At 48.8% G+C, this 17973-nt stretch overlaps 3 protein-coding genes across 4 annotated transcripts in view; all 3 read left to right on the plus strand.

The window, feature by feature from the left end:
- The window catches only part of LOC110302077 (serine protease 44-like), a 5710-nt gene extending 3824 nt beyond the window's left edge, over window positions 1-1886 (plus strand). The window contains exon 6 of the mRNA XM_021172852.1: window positions 1014-1886. Coding sequence (XP_021028511.1) covers window positions 1014-1250 — 237 coding nt within the window. The 3' untranslated portion in view covers window positions 1251-1886. The remainder of the gene's footprint in view (window positions 1-1013) is intronic.
- A 2837-nt stretch (window positions 1887-4723) lies between these two features.
- Prss45p lies at window positions 4724-11458 on the plus strand. Its single transcript, XM_021172776.1, has 6 exons — window positions 4724-4875; window positions 6216-6242; window positions 8554-8701; window positions 9162-9436; window positions 10531-10694; window positions 10986-11458. Exons 1-6 carry the CDS (start codon window positions 4770-4772, stop codon window positions 11217-11219), a joined length of 954 nt encoding a protein of 317 aa, XP_021028435.1. The 5' UTR covers window positions 4724-4769; the 3' UTR covers window positions 11220-11458.
- A 2744-nt stretch (window positions 11459-14202) lies between these two features.
- Window positions 14203-17973, plus strand: part of Prss46p — a 12263-nt gene continuing 8492 nt past the window's right edge. Inside the window, exon 1 of one of the 2 annotated variants that reach the window (XM_021172803.1) lies at window positions 14203-14331. In XM_021172803.1, coding sequence (XP_021028462.1) covers window positions 14247-14331 — 85 coding nt within the window. In that variant the 5' untranslated portion in view covers window positions 14203-14246. Of the gene's footprint in view, window positions 14332-15340; window positions 15505-17973 lie in introns of those variants that run through there. The other variant, XM_021172804.1, reaches the window with a different exon arrangement.

A 17973-nucleotide genomic window follows, 5' to 3' on the forward strand; every position in this document is an offset into this window, starting at 1 on the left:
GATGGTTGTGAGCCACCATGTGGTTGCTGGGATTTGAACTCAGGACCTTCAGAAGAGCAGTCGGGTGCTCTTACCCACTGAGCCATCTCACCAGCCCTCGTCTAGGAGTCTTAACAGAGTCTGAGGTGGCAGGAAGGTTGTGTGAGGTGGCTTGTTGGGGGGACTTGGGTTAGGTTGGGGCAAAGCCATGTAGAATGGTGCTAGAAATGGATGCTGGACTTGTCTCAGGCTCTTGAAGGCAATGCAGGTGACCTGTGGAGGGCATTCCTCAATGAGGTTAGGGCGGGAGAACAGCTAAGGCAGTGGTAAGGGTTCCGGCACCTCATTGCAATCAATGATGATGCTCAAAATATTTAAGTTCTTGAAGACCCAGGACCGACCAGCCTAACTAGACACTGGCCTGATGTTGGAGTGGGCTCTGCAGGCTACATATGCTAGAGGCCAGGGCTACCACTGTGGCTGGGTTATGAGTTTTGACAGGCTTAGACGTTTCTCAGACAGGTTTGGTACCTGTAGATTAGGGACTCTCAAGGTATATTTCAATATACAACTGCTATTCTGGGCTCCATTGGATTCGCCACTTGTGCCTGTGTGCCTGCTCACCACAGAGCGCATATCATTGCCCAGAGAATGTTGACGTTTTCATAGGAGCTTTTCTTTTTTCTTTCTTTTTTTTTCTTTTTAAGATATATTTATTTATTATATGTAAGTACACTGTAGCTGTCTTCAGACACTCCAGAAGAGGGCGCCAGATCTTATTACGGATGGTTGTGAGCCATCATGTGGTTGCTGGGAATTGAACTCAGGACCTTCAGAAGAGCAGTCAGTGCTCTTAACCGCTGAGACATCTCTCCAGCCCCCCCATAGGAGCTTTTCATTTGTTAAATCTCAGTCACTAAAAGAAGCTAGGCCTGGGAAAGGCTCTGGGTGCCCAAGAAAGTGTCCCAGAACCTTGCAATGCAGTCTGCTCTTTCTTCCATCCCAACCGTTGGTTTCTTTCTCTTCTTTTCCAGGGAGATTCTGGGAACCCCCTTGTCTGCGAATCTGACAACACGTGGACCCAGGTGGGGATCATGAGCTGGGGCATCAACTGCAATCGGGTCCCTGTCCTCTCCGTTTACACGGACGTCGCTGAGTACAATGAGTGGGTCAGCTATGTTTTAAGTCAGGCTTCCCGTATGGATCCCATGGGAGTCTTGGTCCTATACCTGTCTCCGGTGTTTCCCCTGGCTCTTCTGGTAGCTCTGTGACCTCCTTAGCCCCCTGTCTTCCTGAGGGTTTTGAATCTCCCACTGTGCCTCTTCTCCATTTTCCCTTTCTGTCTTTCTGCCCTTTCTTCGAATTCCAGTCAGCAGCCATTGCCACAGTAGACTGTGGCAGGGAGATTGGGGGCTGCAAAGTGCCCTGAGTGGTGTTCTGGTTACTTGTCTCATGATACACCCACACCTGGTGGAAGGAGGGTAAACTAACCTGGACCAGAGGACCAGCTTGCCTGCTAGGTGGAGAACAATGACTCCTAATATCTTGGGGACATCTGCCAAGAAGAGATAATGTCACGAGTGGGACAGGCACTAGACTGACTCTGTTTACATCACACAGCTTAGTGACCACTGAAAGAGAGGGAGAATGAGATGGGAGGAAGAGGGGAATACTGGCAACTCCCTGCAGAGATACGAGGCTGCCACTTAAGTATCTGGGGCTGGCAGAAATTCTCTTGTACCCGCTTGGGGATCTGCCAGGGAATGCACAGCCTCTGCCTCATAGGCTTCATGAGAAGGCAGTCCTGCCTGGCCCCCTTCCTCAGTACCTCAGCGGTCACATCCAGGGTCATCCCAAGTTGTGTTGATGTTCTGGAGAGGGGAGATCTCAAACGTAAACTGAATAAATGTTCGGAGAACGTCCTGTGTGTTGTGAAGCTCTGCTCACCTGGGGTGTTTGGCTTAGAGAACTGGACCCCATTTACCTAGGGAAGTACTCGCAGTTCCTCTTAGAGCACAGAAGAGCTGAGTCCTGCTCCCTATGTGCCTGGGCAGGAACTTTTGCTGGGCTTCACCACTTTTACAGCCAGTCAGGAGCAGCTCAGGGGAGGCAAGAAAGGGGTGGGGGTGGGGGGCGTGGGGATGAAGCTGGTTCATGACAAAAAGTGTTTCGCTCATCTGGTTATTCATGTGACTTTATTTTCAAAGGCCGTGTTCCCAAAGTCAGGAGGATTTTAAGAAAGATTCACTACACTGTATGCAGCTCTTCTACCTCACACTGGGTTTTGGTATCCCTGACTGAATACTGATTTGCTCACGGGTCTCCTCCAATCTCCCTCTCCCACTTTCATCTTTCTGGGGTCTCTGTTTCATCCTCTGCTCTCTATGGCTTTTATGGGCATTCAGTTCCAACCGTTGCCCAAGGAAGGATGAACCCATCCCCCACCCCCGGTATTGTTTGGTTGGTTGTTTGTTTTTGAGATGGGATATCATTATGGGGTCCCTGGCTGTCCTGGAATTAGGGCTGGGATTAAAGGTGTGTGCCTCCACACCCTGCTGTCAGACACATCTCTGTCATGAACACATACATCACCAAAGACGTTTTTAAAAAATTATCACTGGACATTGACCTGCTGAGGTAGTGTTTGCCTGTATCCCCATCATCTGAAAGGTGGCGGCGAGGACAATCAGTTGTTCCTTTGCTACAGATGGAGTTTGAAGCTAACCTGGGATACATGAAGCGCTGTGTCACAACAACAACAAAAACCCAAACCACCTCCACTCTCCAGAAACCGCCAGCTCTTCGTAGACTAACAATACGTATTTAATTTTGCTCACTCTAGTGCATTATCCTATGCTAACAATACATATTTAATTTTGCTCACTGTAGCGCGTTATTCTATGTGGACAGGTAGCTCTCCCCCATTTTATAGTCCCACTCTTAGCCTCATGGTCCACCCTTCACCTGTGTGAGCATACGCTGAGAGTTTGTTAAAATCCACATTGCTGCCAGGAGTGATGGGACACATTTGTAATCCTAGCACTTGGGAGGCAGAGGCAGGAGGATTACCACAAGTTCAAAGCCAGCCAAGACTACACAGAAATGGACCTTGTCTTACGGTTTTATTGCTGTGAAGAGACACTACAACCAAGGCAACTCTTACAAAGGAAAACATTTAACTGGGGCTGGCTTACAGCGTCAGAGGTTTAGTCTATTACCACCATGGCAGGAAGCATGGTAGTGGGCAGGCAGGCATGGTGCTGTAGGAACGGGAAGTTCTACATCTTGATCCACAGGCAGCTGAAAGAGACACTGGTCGGCAAGCAGCCAGGAGGATGCTTTGATTCCACCCTGGGCGGAGCTTGAGCACAGGAGACCTCAAAGCCCGCCCACACAGTGATGCACTTCCTCCAACAAGGCCACACCTCCTAAGTGCCACTCTCCACGGTCAAACACTGAAACGCCTGAATCTATGCGGGGGAAGGGGAGAGGCAAATCTATTCAAACTACCATAGACCCTGTCATAAAAAATTAAACAAACAAACAAACAAATCCATATCATTGGTCTCACTAAGGGAGTTTTCAACTCTGGAAGTCTGGGCCAGGGCCTGAGGATGAAGATTTCTAGCAAGTTCCCAGGTGTTGCTGGTCCAGCTGTGTGGAGGAGGCCTAACGTTGGGAAACCACATACCGGCAGAAAGCAACCTTCTCTTGCTTGCCTCAATATGCGATTGGCACCGTTTACTTATTCAGACTCATTTAAACGCCAGGCTGGGGGCCTGGAGAGATGGCTCAGGGATTAAGATCTTCTACAGGGCCCCATTTGATTCACACGAACCCACATGGTGGCTTCTAACTCCAGCTCTAGAGGATCTGATGCCACCTTCTGGCTTCTGTGGGCATCAGGCACGTACTGTGGTGCACAGAGAGTCATACAGACAAAATACTCATACACATAAAAATAAAATAAAATGTAAGTGAACAGGCTGGGTGATGGGGTCCCCCGAGCTCTGTTGGACACCTGGAATAAACAAAGGAAACAGAGGAATTTTGGTGATCGCCTCCCAATCTCTGCTAGGCTCAGTAAATCCAGAAAGATCATCCTTTTGTAAAAAGCCCTCTTTATGCCCAAAGCCAGGAATAAACAAAACAAAACAACAACCCCCCAAAACCAAACCAAACCAAAAACAAAAACAAAAAAACAACCCAAAAACAAAAAACAAAAAAACAGCCAGTATTCGTCAGTAGTCACATCCTGTCATATTACTGGTCCGTGGAAGAGGACAGCTGCCTTCTTTATTCAGCACCCTCCTCCGGTCTTGATTTAGTCTTAGATCCAGTTCGGCCATTACGTTCTCAAAACCGTTTTTCCTAACCATACTGTTATTTCCTTTCTTGGGTTTTCCTGATCCTTGTTAATAGTGACCGTGAAACTCCTTGTGCAACAGGCTGAGAACAAGGTATACCCTGAGGCTGGATGGGCATCAAGATGCCAATTCCAGCCCAGGGATCTTTGATCAGTTAGGCTCCGGATGCACCGCCAGGATCTTAGAGCACTGGGTGTGCTGTCATAGATCTGGAATCTGAGACCCAGTCCCAGTCAAGGGATCTGAAGTCATGTTAAGGACCAGAGTGGGTCCAGATGCCAGAACTCAAAGGCCCTGAAGAGGCACGGTCAGGTTCTTGGTGCCAGGTCAGTCACGTGTCGAAGACGCCATCACGTACTGGGATGTGGGCACGTGACAGCACGCCGCAGCTATCTCTGCCGTCCATAGGGACGATATTCATGTATGGCTACGTCATTGCGCGGCCTGGACGCTGGGCCTGGATCCTTGAGGCGCTGGATCCTAATCTACTTTGCGGCGCTACTATTGCTGCCTCCGCGGCCAAACTTAGGTGAGGCAGGCACCTCCTTCTCTGTTGCCCTTTCTTTCTGTGTCCTCTCCCCTCCAGTCTTGCTCAGGTTGGCTATTCTTTTCCTTTTCGTCACCTGAAACTTCTGTGTGCCATCCCCACCTCGCTGTCGCCTCTCTGCCTCTCTTCCGCCACTCCTAGGTTCCTCAGGCCACAGCTGTGCTGTGTTGTAGCCTCCTGGAGACAACAGGCTCCGAGAGCATCCCTGGCCTCCCTTCATGCCCAGGCGCCTTCTGCTTTCCGTGTGTCCATCCTCCCAAAAGGATGATGTTCTAAACGTTGGGTTCCCCCCATCCCCATCACTAGCAGAGTCCAAGCCCTTGAGTGCTGTCTTCTCAGACTCCCCTGCCTCACAGCCCCCAGACATCCCTCCAAATCTGACTGCCAAAGGGTGTTTCCTGAGTGGGGTGGGGCTGGAGCAGGGTCCGCCCCATACTGAGAGGCGGGGCTTACATCGGTCCTGCTCCACCACCATCCCTATATGTGCACCGCCTTTCTCCTGTCCTCCCTCTCAGGGCCAGCCTTCCCCAAGAGCCATTAGCACTCTGTTTATTTCCCATGTAATCCTCAGCCCATTCCTGCTGTGTTCTTCCCCTTGCTGTTCCTGGTTTTGTTTGTTTTTTTTTTTTTTTTTTCTTTTTTTTTTTTTTTTTTTTTTTTTTTTTTTTAATTTCCTGTGGCTTCTCCCTCAGCCTCTCCCCCATTTTTCTTCTTTCATTCGTGGGGATTGAGGTTAAGGTCTCATGAGCCCTAGGGTAGCCTTGATGTCCTGAAACTCCTGTCTCCACCTTCTTAGTGCTGGAATCACACACACACACACACACACACACACACACACACTCCTCCTTAGTACCCATATCAGGCCACCCAGCCTCATCTCTGATGTAAGGCTGTTTCTGAAAGGTGCTATTTGGTCCCTTGCCTCTTCCCTCTTTGTTCCCTGGATGACCAGTAACCCCGGGGAAACTGAGCCGCTCGTCTCCACACATTATCTTTCTCCTCCACCACAGATGTCGCGTTTCTCCTCCAGAGTCCCTGGAATATACTATTGTGTTTCTTCCTGGAGAGATTTTTTTAAATCAATATTTATTTTGTTTTTCTCCTCTTAGACATTTCCCGGTATTCTCTCCTCTTAGCTGTCTCTTCCACCGGCCACATCTTCTGGATTCACCTGATGCCTCTGGCCCAGGCCCTGCCCCATCTCACATGGTGGACTGGGCAACATGAGTCTCCAGATAGGCACTTGGACACTTGTCTGTGCACCTCTTTACTGCTCCCCTGTAAACGTCCCTGCCTCACGTCTGTCTTCCTTTTCTCCTCAGGTTATAATGAGAACTACACGGAACCAGGTGGGTCAGTGGGGCCTCATAGCAGGGAAAGTTTCAGATCCTGGGAAAAAATCTGTTCTCAAAGTCTCTGCCTAAATAGCATTTCTGGTTTGGTAGGAACAGCACATGTAGCTGCCAGGACACAACCCTACTGTTTGGAACAAAGAGTGCTCTGGGTCCTCCACGGGAATGCAGAGCCACTTTGAATTCAGCTCAGGCTTTGAGCCTTTCCCACAGTTGCATAACAAGCCTCCTGGGTCATTGTCTCAAGAGCCCAGATCCCGGGACTTCCTGTCTTTTTCCTTAGACCCAGAGAGTGCATGGTTGGGGTCATAGGACTTGCCTTGGGGTGTCAGGACTCCACTAAGGTCCACGACTGACTGCGGGGTTGGTTTACTATGTTCTTGCTTCTGCCCAAGCCTCGCTCCTTTCAATTTTCCCTCTGTAATTCAGTCTCATTTAAAAGGGTAGTGCGCGCGTACGTGGGACTGTGCGTGTGCGCACACTCAAATGCATGTGGAGACCAAAAGTCAAACTCAGGTGTTGTCCCTCATGCGCAGCCCACCCTGTTTCTGGAGACAGAGTCTGTCACTGGTTGGGAGGTTACTAATTAGGACAGACTGTCTGGCTAGTGAGCTCCAGCAAACTGCCTGTCCCTTCTCCCTGGCACTGGGATTACAAGTGTGTACTATCACGCCCTGCTTCACCCTGCCCTGGGGATTGAACTCATGTCTTCATGCCTGCACACCAAGCTCTTTACCAACTGAGCCATTTCTTTAACCCCTAAGGATGTTTTGGTTTTTAAAACTTGGACATAAAATAGTTTTTTTTTTTCTGTGCAAGACTGTGTGTGTGTGTGTGTGTGTGTGTGTGCCTTGTGTCAGAAGACGGTGCCGAATCCCCTAGACCTAGAGTTACAGATATTTGTCTGTCAGTCAATGTATTAGTGCTGAGAACCAAACCTGGGTCCTTAGGAGAGCCGCAAGTGCCCTTAACGGCTGAGCAGTCTCTCCAGCTCCTCACTGGCCTTTGAAGTTAGTACACCATCAGTTTTGTTAGGACTCTCTCAAACATGTTTGTAATTTTTGCTTTGTTATATTATTGCCGGTAACCCACCCTTTTTTTTTCATAAATATGTGCCGCAGTCCTTGCCCGCAGAGACAAGAACGACACGGACACCAAGATGGGTTCACGCAGCTTCTGAAACTTCCTCTTTACTTGCAGCTTTTTTTCTCCGAAGCTTTTTACTTACAGCTCTTTTTACTTAGGGCAAGGGCTATATTTATACGGTAGCGGCAACTGACCTCATCTCGCTCCACACCACCTCATCCAATCAGAATCACACACACTCCAGGCACGACCTCAGGTCAGTCACAGATAGGCTGACAGATCCAGATCACAAGGAATAATCTAACTTGGCAGGCATCTTACGCATGCAGTTTCACTGCGCATGTTCGGGCAAGGCAGTAAACATGTGGCTTTCACGGGGCCTGGCAAGGGGCCAGGGCGCCATCTTGGCCCATGCGGCTGCACCCACTTCCCGCAAATATGTTTTGAGGTTTTCTGTCTCCTCTCTTTAAATTTTTTGTTTTTATTTTTATTATTGTATCTGTTTATTGGAGACAGGATCTCTCTACATAGCCCTGACTATCCTGGGACTCCTTGTGTAGACCAGGCTGGCCTTAAACTCACAGTGATCCGCTTGCCTCTGCCTCCTGAACGCTGGGATTAAAGGTGTTTGCCACACACACCCTCAGCACATTGTACTTTATTTAGAATCTCTGCACTGATGTTCAATCATTCATTCATTCATTCATTCATTCATAAATCTTGTCAACTGTGAGCTCCAGACTGCTTAGGGTAAAGACCTCCCATAGAGAGGAGGGGAGGTCTTTTTTTTTGTTTGTTTGGTTGGGGTTTTTTGGAGGGGGGCATCAAAGAAATGCAGCAGACAGTACAGCTTTTGAAGAACAGGATCCTGTGCAAGGAAAGCATTTCTCATCTTGAAATCCCTGTTTTGTTTTGGCATTGTCTTGAAGTTGGGCATAGGTCTCCCTCTGTGGATCTCAGTCTCTGGCTGAAAGGTCTCTCTGTGTCTTTCTTTATCTCTGTAACTGTCATTGCTTGTTCGGTTCAGTACCCTTGAGGTCCACTGTCCTCTCCATGACAGTCTCTTCTCTTTGAAATGGGAAGAAGCCTAAGCTGAATTCAAAGTGGCTCTGCATTCCTGTGGAAGACCACTCTTTGTTCCAACTCGACCCCAAGGGTGACATGGTCGTTCTGATTTTCCTTTCTGTGGACTCTATACTACCTTGCATTGCCTGTTCTGAAGTTTGTGGCACACCCTGGTGGCCAGACAACTTGGAGGAGAGCCAACACTGGCCCTGGGAAGCGAGCCTTCAGATAGAAGATAAACACGTGTGTGGAGGAGCCCTCATTGACCGAAGCTGGGTGGTGTCCGCGGCTCACTGCATCCAGGGGTGAGTGTGACCCGTGTAACCAGGACCTAAAGACCATGGAGCTACCATGGGCCCAGTCCAGCTCCCTCAGTACTAATAGGAAACCATGCAGGAGGAGGGAACACTGAAGAGTGGGAAGAGCCAGGCTCAAGATCTCACAGGATCCTCTGACTAAGTTGGGATGGGACCCTGAGCAATAGAGACTGTATCCTAAACTGGGCAACAGGAAAACCTACAGGAAAACCCAGACACCACCCCCACACCAGGAGAATATTTATGGGCACTGACACCCACACACCTTGACTCAATGTGACTCTGAATGAGAAGGCTGTTATATGTCTTTGACCTTGACCACCCAAGGCTGGATTAACCCAGATTTAGTGGACTTCAGAGATGGGACAGGTCCCGAGAGGAGGCAGGTGCATAGTTGTGCGGGGAAACTGATGCCTACCTACTAGGTGGGTTCCTGAACTCCCTGCAGCAACCAAGAGTACTCAGTGATGTTGGGTAGCAGCACCCTCCACCCCAATGGCTCCTCCTGGACCCTGAAGATTCCCGTGGGTGACATCATTATTCATCCCAAGTACTGGGGCCGGAACTTCATCAGAAGCGACATTGCCCTTCTCTGCCTTGAAACCCCTGTCACTTTCAACAAGTACGTGCAGCCCATCTGTCTTCCAGAGCACAACTTCAACTTCAAGGTCGGGACGAAGTGCTGGGTGACTGGCTGGGGCCAGGTTAAGCAGCAGTCCTCAGGTAAGCTAGGTGGGGCTGGGGACGCCGCCCCTTTGGGTCTTTATTGTCCTCTCCCTTGTGGTGGCTATGGCTGTGGTCTTTCCTCATATGGTGCTCCTTGTCAGGGTTCACACAGCACTGCAGTAAGGCTAGTACTGCTTAGGCTGGCAAGCGTGACCATCTGCCTTTTAGAGAAATGCAAGAGTTAGGGACTCACCAAGTCCCCCTCCCTCCCTTTCTCCTTCCCTCCCTCCCTCCCTGGCCACAACTGAAACAGCTGCCATGCTCTGAGCCCTTGGCATTGGAATACATAAAAGGAAATTGCGGACTAGGGCATTAGGATGAGCAGTACAGAGGCTGACAGGGCAAGTGTCACAGAAGCCAGGCATACGGATGAATGCCACCTGTAATCCAGCATTAGGGAGGTGGAACCAGGAAGTAATGGGTTCAAAGTCAGCTTCAAGTACATAAGTTTGATACCAGCCTAGGCCACATGTGGTGGCTCACGCCTTTAGTCCCAGCACTCAGGAGGCAGAGGCAGGCAGATTTCTGAGTTCGAGGCCAGCCTGTTCTACAAAGTGAGTTCCAGGACAGCCAGGGCTATACAGAGAAACCCTGCCTGGAAAAACCAACCAACCAACCAAACAAACAAACAAACAAACAAACAAACAAACAAAAAAACCAAAACGAGACTGTTTTAAAAACAACAAAACAAGCAAGGCAAAGATCAGTGGATCTGAGCTGAGCTCCGAACAGATAGATGGCCTGATGCCTAGACGTAGCTGTCGGGTGAGGCGAAGGGAACAAACGCCATGGAAAGAGGAATCACAGGGTTACTGTCCCAAGTTGTAAGTGGCTGTGCTGGGACTTGGTATCCTTTTGGGTTCTGCAGCAAAACCTTCCTAGGGAAGAGGCTCCTGAACCAAGGCCTTGCCTACGGAGGGGCTTGCTGTATCCGCCGGCACCACAGAGAAAGACCACGGGAAGGAAGATGCACAGGTGTGGGAGGGTGGAGCCCAGGTGTGGGAGGGTAGGCTAGGAAGGTCCATGACACTGGGCAGAGCCAGGACTGAGCAGAGTGAGGGGTCACAGCTTCTCCCTTGTGCTCCCTGCAGCCAAGTTGACACCGGCTCCAGAGCTTTGGGAGGCTGAGGTATTCATTATAGACAACAAGAATTGTGACAGTATTTTCCACAAGAAGACCTTGTATCCCCAAGTTGTCCCCCTTATCCGGAAGAACATGATCTGTACCACCAATTATGGGGAGGATTTGTGCTATGTGAGTTTCTGGGAGCATTCTGGCAACTCTTTTTTTGGAGAGTCCTGGGCTGGGGTCCCGTTCCCTGGGGCTTGGCCTCTTTCCTCCTTACTGTCACTCTGCTCTCACTGTCCTTTATGACTGCTACTCGCTGCAATTCATAGGTGTGGTCTCCAACTGAAAAGCCAAGGGGGGCCCTAGCTGGTGCACTCCAGGAGAAATGATTCTTTCAAGCAGAACAGAATGGAGAGGGTGGGCATTGTAGGTCCTTTGGTTCCAGCAGAGCCTCTATCAATCCTTTGTCTTCTCCAGGGAGACCCCGGGGGGCCATTGGCTTGTGAGATCGATGGCAGATGGATTCTGGCTGGGGTATTCTCATGGGAGAAGGCCTGCGCCAAAGTACCGAATCTAAGTGTATACACTCGTATCACCAAATATACCATATGGATCAAGGAGCAAGTGAGCCATGGGGCGCTGTTGGGGCCCTGCAGGACCTCCTGGCTTCTTTTCTTGCCCTGGCTGCTGCAGCTCCCAGTGAGCCTATGACTTCCCAACTCCCCCTTCCTCTTCCTGTTTTGCATGGTGGCCTGTCCATATCCCACAGGAGTCAGGGTGACAAAGGAATGGTACCTGGAGAACTTGGGTCCTGCTTTGACATCCTGGCAGGGAGGGCTGTGGTGGGTTACTGGGCCTCGCTTGACTGACCAGGAGAAGGGGGGGGCGATTGCTCAGGAGGAGCAGTTTGGAATTTAAGGCCAAGAGCAGAAATTAAATTTGTGTGAGCATGAGCTGTCTCTCTTCTCTTTTTTTCTCCCCTCCCCCACCCCGGTTTTCGGGGTGACTCTGGAGGTTCAAGCAGATGGGAGGAGCCCCTAGTTTGGGGGCTCATGGTTTCTGCTGTGTTTCTAGTACTGGGACATAGGAATAAGGGCCTGTGCTTGTGGGCTCAGCTTCCTGACTTGTATAGTGGTTCCCAATGTCAGGAGGCAGATGAAATATGCCTTGTGGGTCAACAGTGACAGTAATCCACAGCCAGAGCTCTAGACTCCGCTGTCTAGCTGGCTTCCTTCCTTCCTTCCTCCCTCCTTCCCTCCATTACCCCTTCTTCTTTCTCTTTCTTCCTAAACTGATTGTGAAAATCGTGATCTTCCCACTGTAGAGAGTTACAAAACACATCAGAGGTCTGATTGCCCAATCTGAGTGCTTCGTGCATCTGAATTGGAAACACTTTTTCTTTTTAAAGATTTATTTTATTATTATATTTAAGTACACTGTAGCTGTTTTCAGACACACCAGAAGAGGGCATCAGATCTCATTAAGGATGGTTGTGAGCCACCATGTGGTTGCCGGGATTTGAACTCATGACCTCCAGCCCCATCTTTCAAAAGACTTTCTTTTGAGAAGAAAGAGGGCATTTGGTCAATAAGACAAAGATAATAAAATAAAAACCAAGCACATTTGCAATCAAGTGACAAAAATGTATACAATTCTATTTTATGAAAAAGTATTATATTGTGCATGTATGGGTAGTTTTGCTTGCATGTATGTCTGTGTTCCTGGTACCCAAGTAGGCCAGAGAGGGCACCAGATCCCCTGGCGCAGGAACTGCAGGTGGTTGTTAGCTGCTGCGCAGATGCAGGATTTGATAGTGATATCTCTATCTGTTGCTATTTGTTCTTTTACTTGGAGACTTCATGGGGTGGAGGGGAGAATCTGCTCTGCCTGGGACTCTCTACAGGAAATCCAGTTGACTCAGCAGCATTTCCCAGTCAATTTTTGCTGGGTGTTCTTAACACCTGATTCAATGGTGTTTATCTATCTATCTATCTATCTATCTATCTATCTATCTATCTATCTATCAAGTATCTTCCTATCATCTATCCATATCAGCTATATATCATCTATTATTTATCTATCATCTATCAATACTCTATCATTTATCTATCATCTATATCTATCATTTATTATTTATCTATCATCTATTTATCACCTATCATCTATCAACCTATTATCCAACCATCTACCTAACACTATTTTTTAGTTTAGTTTTGTTCATTTTTTTAAAGATTTATTTATTTAGTTCATGCTATTTCATATATGTGGGTACACTGTTGCTGGGTGTACCCCAGGTTTCCCTCCCTGCAACACGCAGTGGCTCACAACTGCCTATAACTTGGGTTCTGGGGGTGGGGGTTACTCACCCTCTTCTGGCCTCTGTGGGTACTGAACACACGTGGAGCCTATGAATATATATACATATATATATATATATATATATATATATATACATATACATATATATCTATATTTACAGGCAAACACACATAAAGTAAAATAAATAATTTTAAAAGAAAGTATTATTTTTCACAGACACAGAGAGTTTCTCTCTTTTAACTTCTCTTTCCACTTTCTCTCCCCTTTCTGTGTCCTTTCTGCTGTATCCAGAGCATATAGACTATAGAACTACCATTTTCTACCACCAGTCCCTAATGGAAACGTTTGATTTGCTTGTTTTTGAACATCACACAGCAAGTGCGATTCCATTTCAGAGGCCTTTTTCAACTGCATTATGGGATTTTCCACAGAGCCACATGCAGCCACTTTCAGTGCTGGGGAGCCACTGGGCATCCGTTCTCTGAGGCAGCAGGGAGGGCCTTTCCATGAGGCTTCCCCACAGCCCCCCTGTGAAGTCTGCCCTTCGCCTGCCACCTCTATAACTGTCCCTAGGGTGAAGCTTGTGTTCTCTGCACATCTACTTCACTAGATGGTCCCCTACTGTGATCATGTCAATCCATCCCCCCCAGCAGCTGTAAGTGTGTGTCACTCTGGGCCTTCAGCACCACGGGTGGCAGGGGGCAGCAGAAGTGGGGTGCAGTCATGGACACTGTGAGGAACACAGATCCTTAGGGGAAGAAGATGTCTCAGGTGGGGAGGTGGGGAGGTGTCCTGACACTGTTTATTCTGTTGAAGGATAAAGACTCAAGCCCGAAGGTCTTCCCCAGCAGTCCCACAGCCAGAGTCCTACCCTTACCCTCCCCAGGACCTGCTCTCTTTTGAAAATACAGTCCCTAAGGGAAAATGGAAGTCTCCAGTTATAGAGCAGTTGTACACTGTGGAAAAGGAGTCGTGTCTCAGTTTCTGTATCTCTAGGGGCTCATCAGTGGAGACTGGCATGAATTCAGGGCAGTTCCATGGGCTAACCATAAAACACTGTCCAAACCTCACGCCTGGTGCTATCAAAGCAACAAGGGACAAGGTCACAGGCTCAGAGATAGGCATGAAGGCCTTTGCTGAGAGCTGGGCTCCGCAGACATTGTAATGGACCAGGCATGGTTGGATCGGTCACAGGCTCAGCACTGAACCCCCAAAGCACCATTCCAGGGTGGCATCCAACAGCCTCCCTCCATGGCTGTGGCAACCATCCCCTTGAGGCTGCATTAGCAGGGTGAGCCCTTGCCCTCGGGCAGAGGCCTACCCTCTTTGATCCTAAGTAAACAACAGAGTTCTAGAATCCTTGCACCACGGAGACACCCCATCTTGTTCTGAGGAGCAGTAAGGGCTGGACTCTGTGCCATGGCGTGTGGATCAGTGGATCCTCATGGTCTTCTCCCCTCTCCACTTGCTTCTGCCAGACTCAATAGTCTGCCCTATATGGAAGGTAAGACCGGGGAGGGATCTGAGAGCCTGGTGTCTACATTGGTTGTCCTCATACCTTCAGGGCCTCCAACTGTCAGTACTGGAACCGGTACATCCTCAGGAGGCTGGTGGGATAGGTGTGAGCTGTGACCTCTCATGACCCACGAGTCCCATACAGGGTGGCACCAGCATCGGTTTTCAGGGTGACCACAAACAGATGAGGGAAGAAAAACAGGGAACAAACTAGCATCCATGGTATGGATGAGCTTGCCTGGGAGTCTTAGGTCTTGTGACAATGACTGGGCTGTCTGAGTGTCCCCTCACCCTACACCAATTCTCAGATGAGATGGTTGACCTCAGTGGTGGATGCTGGGGCCTCTGTTTCACCCAGGAAAGCTGGGTCTAGCTTTAGTGCTTTGTGTGTGGTAGAACCGGGACTCCAAAAACAAAACAAAACAAAAACACGCAACAACAAAACCCCAAAACAAAGAAACAGCTTAATAGAGGCTTTGGGATTGAAGTATTTGAGTGGCAGAGGACATTCAGCTTCCCTTCCTGAGAAAGGTAGTTTTTGTGGTAGGAGCCCTACCTTGAGTCACCTGCTGGCTATACATTTTGTGCTGGACAGGAGCTAGCTGGGGTGGTAACTGGGAATGGGGTGCATATTCCCCAGCTTGGATACCGTCCTCTTCCACCGTGGTGTGACACCTCTCTCCTGGACTAGTGCACTTGTTGAATGAGTGACTGAACCCTGAACTTCACTATACTGTCAGGCAGTAGTGATGTTTTCGGGCGGTTAGGGTATGTGCAGCTTTAGGCACCAGCATGGGAACTAATTGCTGTGCCTTAGGTGAGGGTGGGAGTCAGCTATGACCTTACAGGAACAGAGTCCACAAAGCCAATAATCTTTCGGGTGGCCACCTATGAATGCAAAACAAACAAACAAACAAACAAAGCATCAGGATCCTGTTTGTTTGTAAGTGGTGGGACTCAGGTTCTAGAACGTCCAGACAGACGTCCTCAAGGTCTGAGGAGGAATCCATTTGAACCCCTGAGTGCCTGCTACAGATGGAAGAGTGACTTTGGGACAAGGTTGATCTGCAACACACTGCACATGAAGGGCACAAAGAACCCATCATGGCTGCGGAGATGGCTCAGTGGTCAAGAGAGTGTGCTGTTCTTCCAGAGGACCTAGGTTTGGTTCCCAGCACCCACATCTGAGGCAGCTCACAACTGCTTGTAACTCTAGCTCCAAAGAATCCACCTGCATTCACATGCACATGTAGAGACATTGCCATAACACACATACACAGAGTTAAAAAAGAATACAACTATTAAAATCAACCCATCATGCTCCCTCCTTGGTGCAGATACCCGCTGTCAGCACCTTCTGACTGAACCCCATGAGTCCTATATAAGGTTTAGAGGAAGGTTGGGGTCAGTCCTGTCTTGGACACAAGATCTTGGAAGATCTGTTCTTTGAGGCTCAATGATCTTACAGAGGGTGAGGAACACTGAAAAAAGGGCCAGCCTTACCCCCAGCATTGTCACTGTGGGACTGGTGAAGCTTTTTTTCCCAGAACGTTGGCTCTCTCTGGGGTTGTTGTTTTATGGGGGGGGGGGGAAGGGCAAACTTCTTAAGCTGTCCCCTGACTATCAACACTGAACAGTCTTGGTTAAGATAGACTGAAATCAGAAACAGAAAGGTCTTAGTCACTGTCCTATTGCTGTGATGAAACACTGTGCCCAAGGCAAGTTACCAAAGGAAGCATTTGATTGAGGGCTTGCTTACAGTTTCAGAGGGTTAGACTATGACCATCACGGAGGGACGCACGGCCACAGGAAGGCCGCCATAGTGCTGGAGCAGTACCTGAGACTCACATTTGATCCTTGAGTTGCAGGCAGAGTCTGGGCCTGGTGTGGGCTTTTGAAACCTCAAAGCTCACCCCCAGTGACACACTTCCTCCAACAAGGCCACACCTCCTCATCCTTCTCAAACAGTTACTATGGAAAAGCATTCAAATATATGAACCTATGAGGGGGTGCATACTCATTAAATACCACCAGTGTCCATAAAGAAGAAACAATAGCAACAATGGATGGCCACGAGCTTATCATTGTGTGTGAGAAAGTCCAGGAATGCGTCTCTCTGTGGTAGGGGTGGGGATAAAGGAGAGAGGAGACAGGCATGGAGATGGGATGCAGGCATGAGCTGAGCATCCAGAGAAGAAGACAGTACTGTGTGGAGACTTAGGGGTCTGCACGGTGCCTGTAACCCCTGTGGAAGGTCAGTAGTTGGAAGAACATTCTGCCCACAGGAGTCTATGACAAGGGAACAGTTACCTCTGAGAGTAGCAGGAGCTGGGGAGTTTAAAGATTTGTCACATGAGGTGGAGGTTGGGGATGGGAGAAGAACCTCCTAATGAAGGTAGAACTGCCTGTCCTTTATATAAAGTCAGGAAGCAGAGAGAGAGGCTTGGTGAGTCCTAGACTCCTTTGAGGACATGTCTCTACTGATGTTAAAGCCCCTCACCAGATCCCACCTCCGTGTGAGCATGTGCACCTATGTAGGCACATGTGTAGGCTGGGGGTTGACATCAAGATGTTCCTCTCAATCACTTCTCCACCATATTTTTTGAGACAAGGTCTTTCACTGAACCTGGAATTCACCATTTCAGTCATACTGGCCGTCAGGAGAGTGCCTAGGATCTACTTGTGTTGGCCCACAAGCACTGGGGTTACAGGTGTGTCCACTGCCACATCTGCCTGGGAATCACGATTGCACAAGACCTTACCATCTCTCCAACCATAAACCATACCTCTTAAAGGTCTAAACCCCCTATATCACTTCCTGAGGACCAACTCTCTATATGGACCTTCAGAGGAGCACACAAATTACATCCACACCATAGTGATTTCAACATGGTAGGATCTGTCTGATGTTATCTGCTTATAGGTAGTTTATCCTGGGTATTAGAGTTATCCATCATCCCTTAACCATCCCAGCCCCCCAGACTGTAGCCGTTGAGCCCCGACACTGTTCTACGTTGCATGGTGTACAGCTGAGGGAAGCAGACACTGTGTCATGGCAGCATCTGATAGTGTGATATAGTTCAGTTCCACCTGTTTGAGGAGCTCAGTGACTACATGTGATGAAATGTCCCATTTAAAACAAAAAGACAGCCAGGCAGTGGTGCCCCAAGCCTTTAATCCCAGCACTTGGGAGGCAGAGGCAGGCGGATTTCTGAGTTCGAGGCCAGCCTGGTCTACAGAGTGAGTTTCAGTACATCCAGGGCTACACAGAGAAACCCTGTCTAAAAACAAACCAAACCAAACAAACAAACAAAAAACCAAGACAACAACAACAAAAGCTCCCCTCTCCCATCAAAGATAGAACAAACCTCACTCCCACTGTGTATGGTGCCACACATCTGTAATCCCAGAACGTGGGAGATAAAGGAAAATCAGGATTACACCATACTTTGACTGGCTAGCCTGAGCTACATAAACCCTGAATTTAAAAAGAAGAAGAAGAAGGAGGAGGAGGAGGAGGAGGAGGAGGAGGAGGAGGAGAGAAGAAGAAGAAGAAGAAGAAGAAGAAGAAGAAGAAGAAGAAGAAGAAGAAGAAGAAGAAGAAGAAGAAGAAGAAGAAGAAGAAGGAAAG

Source organism: Mus caroli, chromosome 9 (assembly GCF_900094665.2).
Source record: "Mus caroli chromosome 9, CAROLI_EIJ_v1.1, whole genome shotgun sequence".
Classification (NCBI taxonomy): domain Eukaryota; kingdom Metazoa; phylum Chordata; class Mammalia; order Rodentia; family Muridae; genus Mus; species Mus caroli.

Excerpts from the sequence above, each read along its gene's own strand:
- Prss45p (XM_021172776.1), top strand. The coding sequence starts at position 4,770 with ATGGCTACGTCATTGCGCGGCCTGGACGCTGGGCCTGGATCCTTGAGG. Across the intron at positions 8,702-9,161 it reads GCGGCTCACTGCATCCAGGG|CAACCAAGAGTACTCAGTGA; the intron begins GTGAGTGTGACC and ends AACTCCCTGCAG. Across the intron at positions 9,437-10,530 it reads GGTTAAGCAGCAGTCCTCAG|CCAAGTTGACACCGGCTCCA; the intron begins GTAAGCTAGGTG and ends TGCTCCCTGCAG.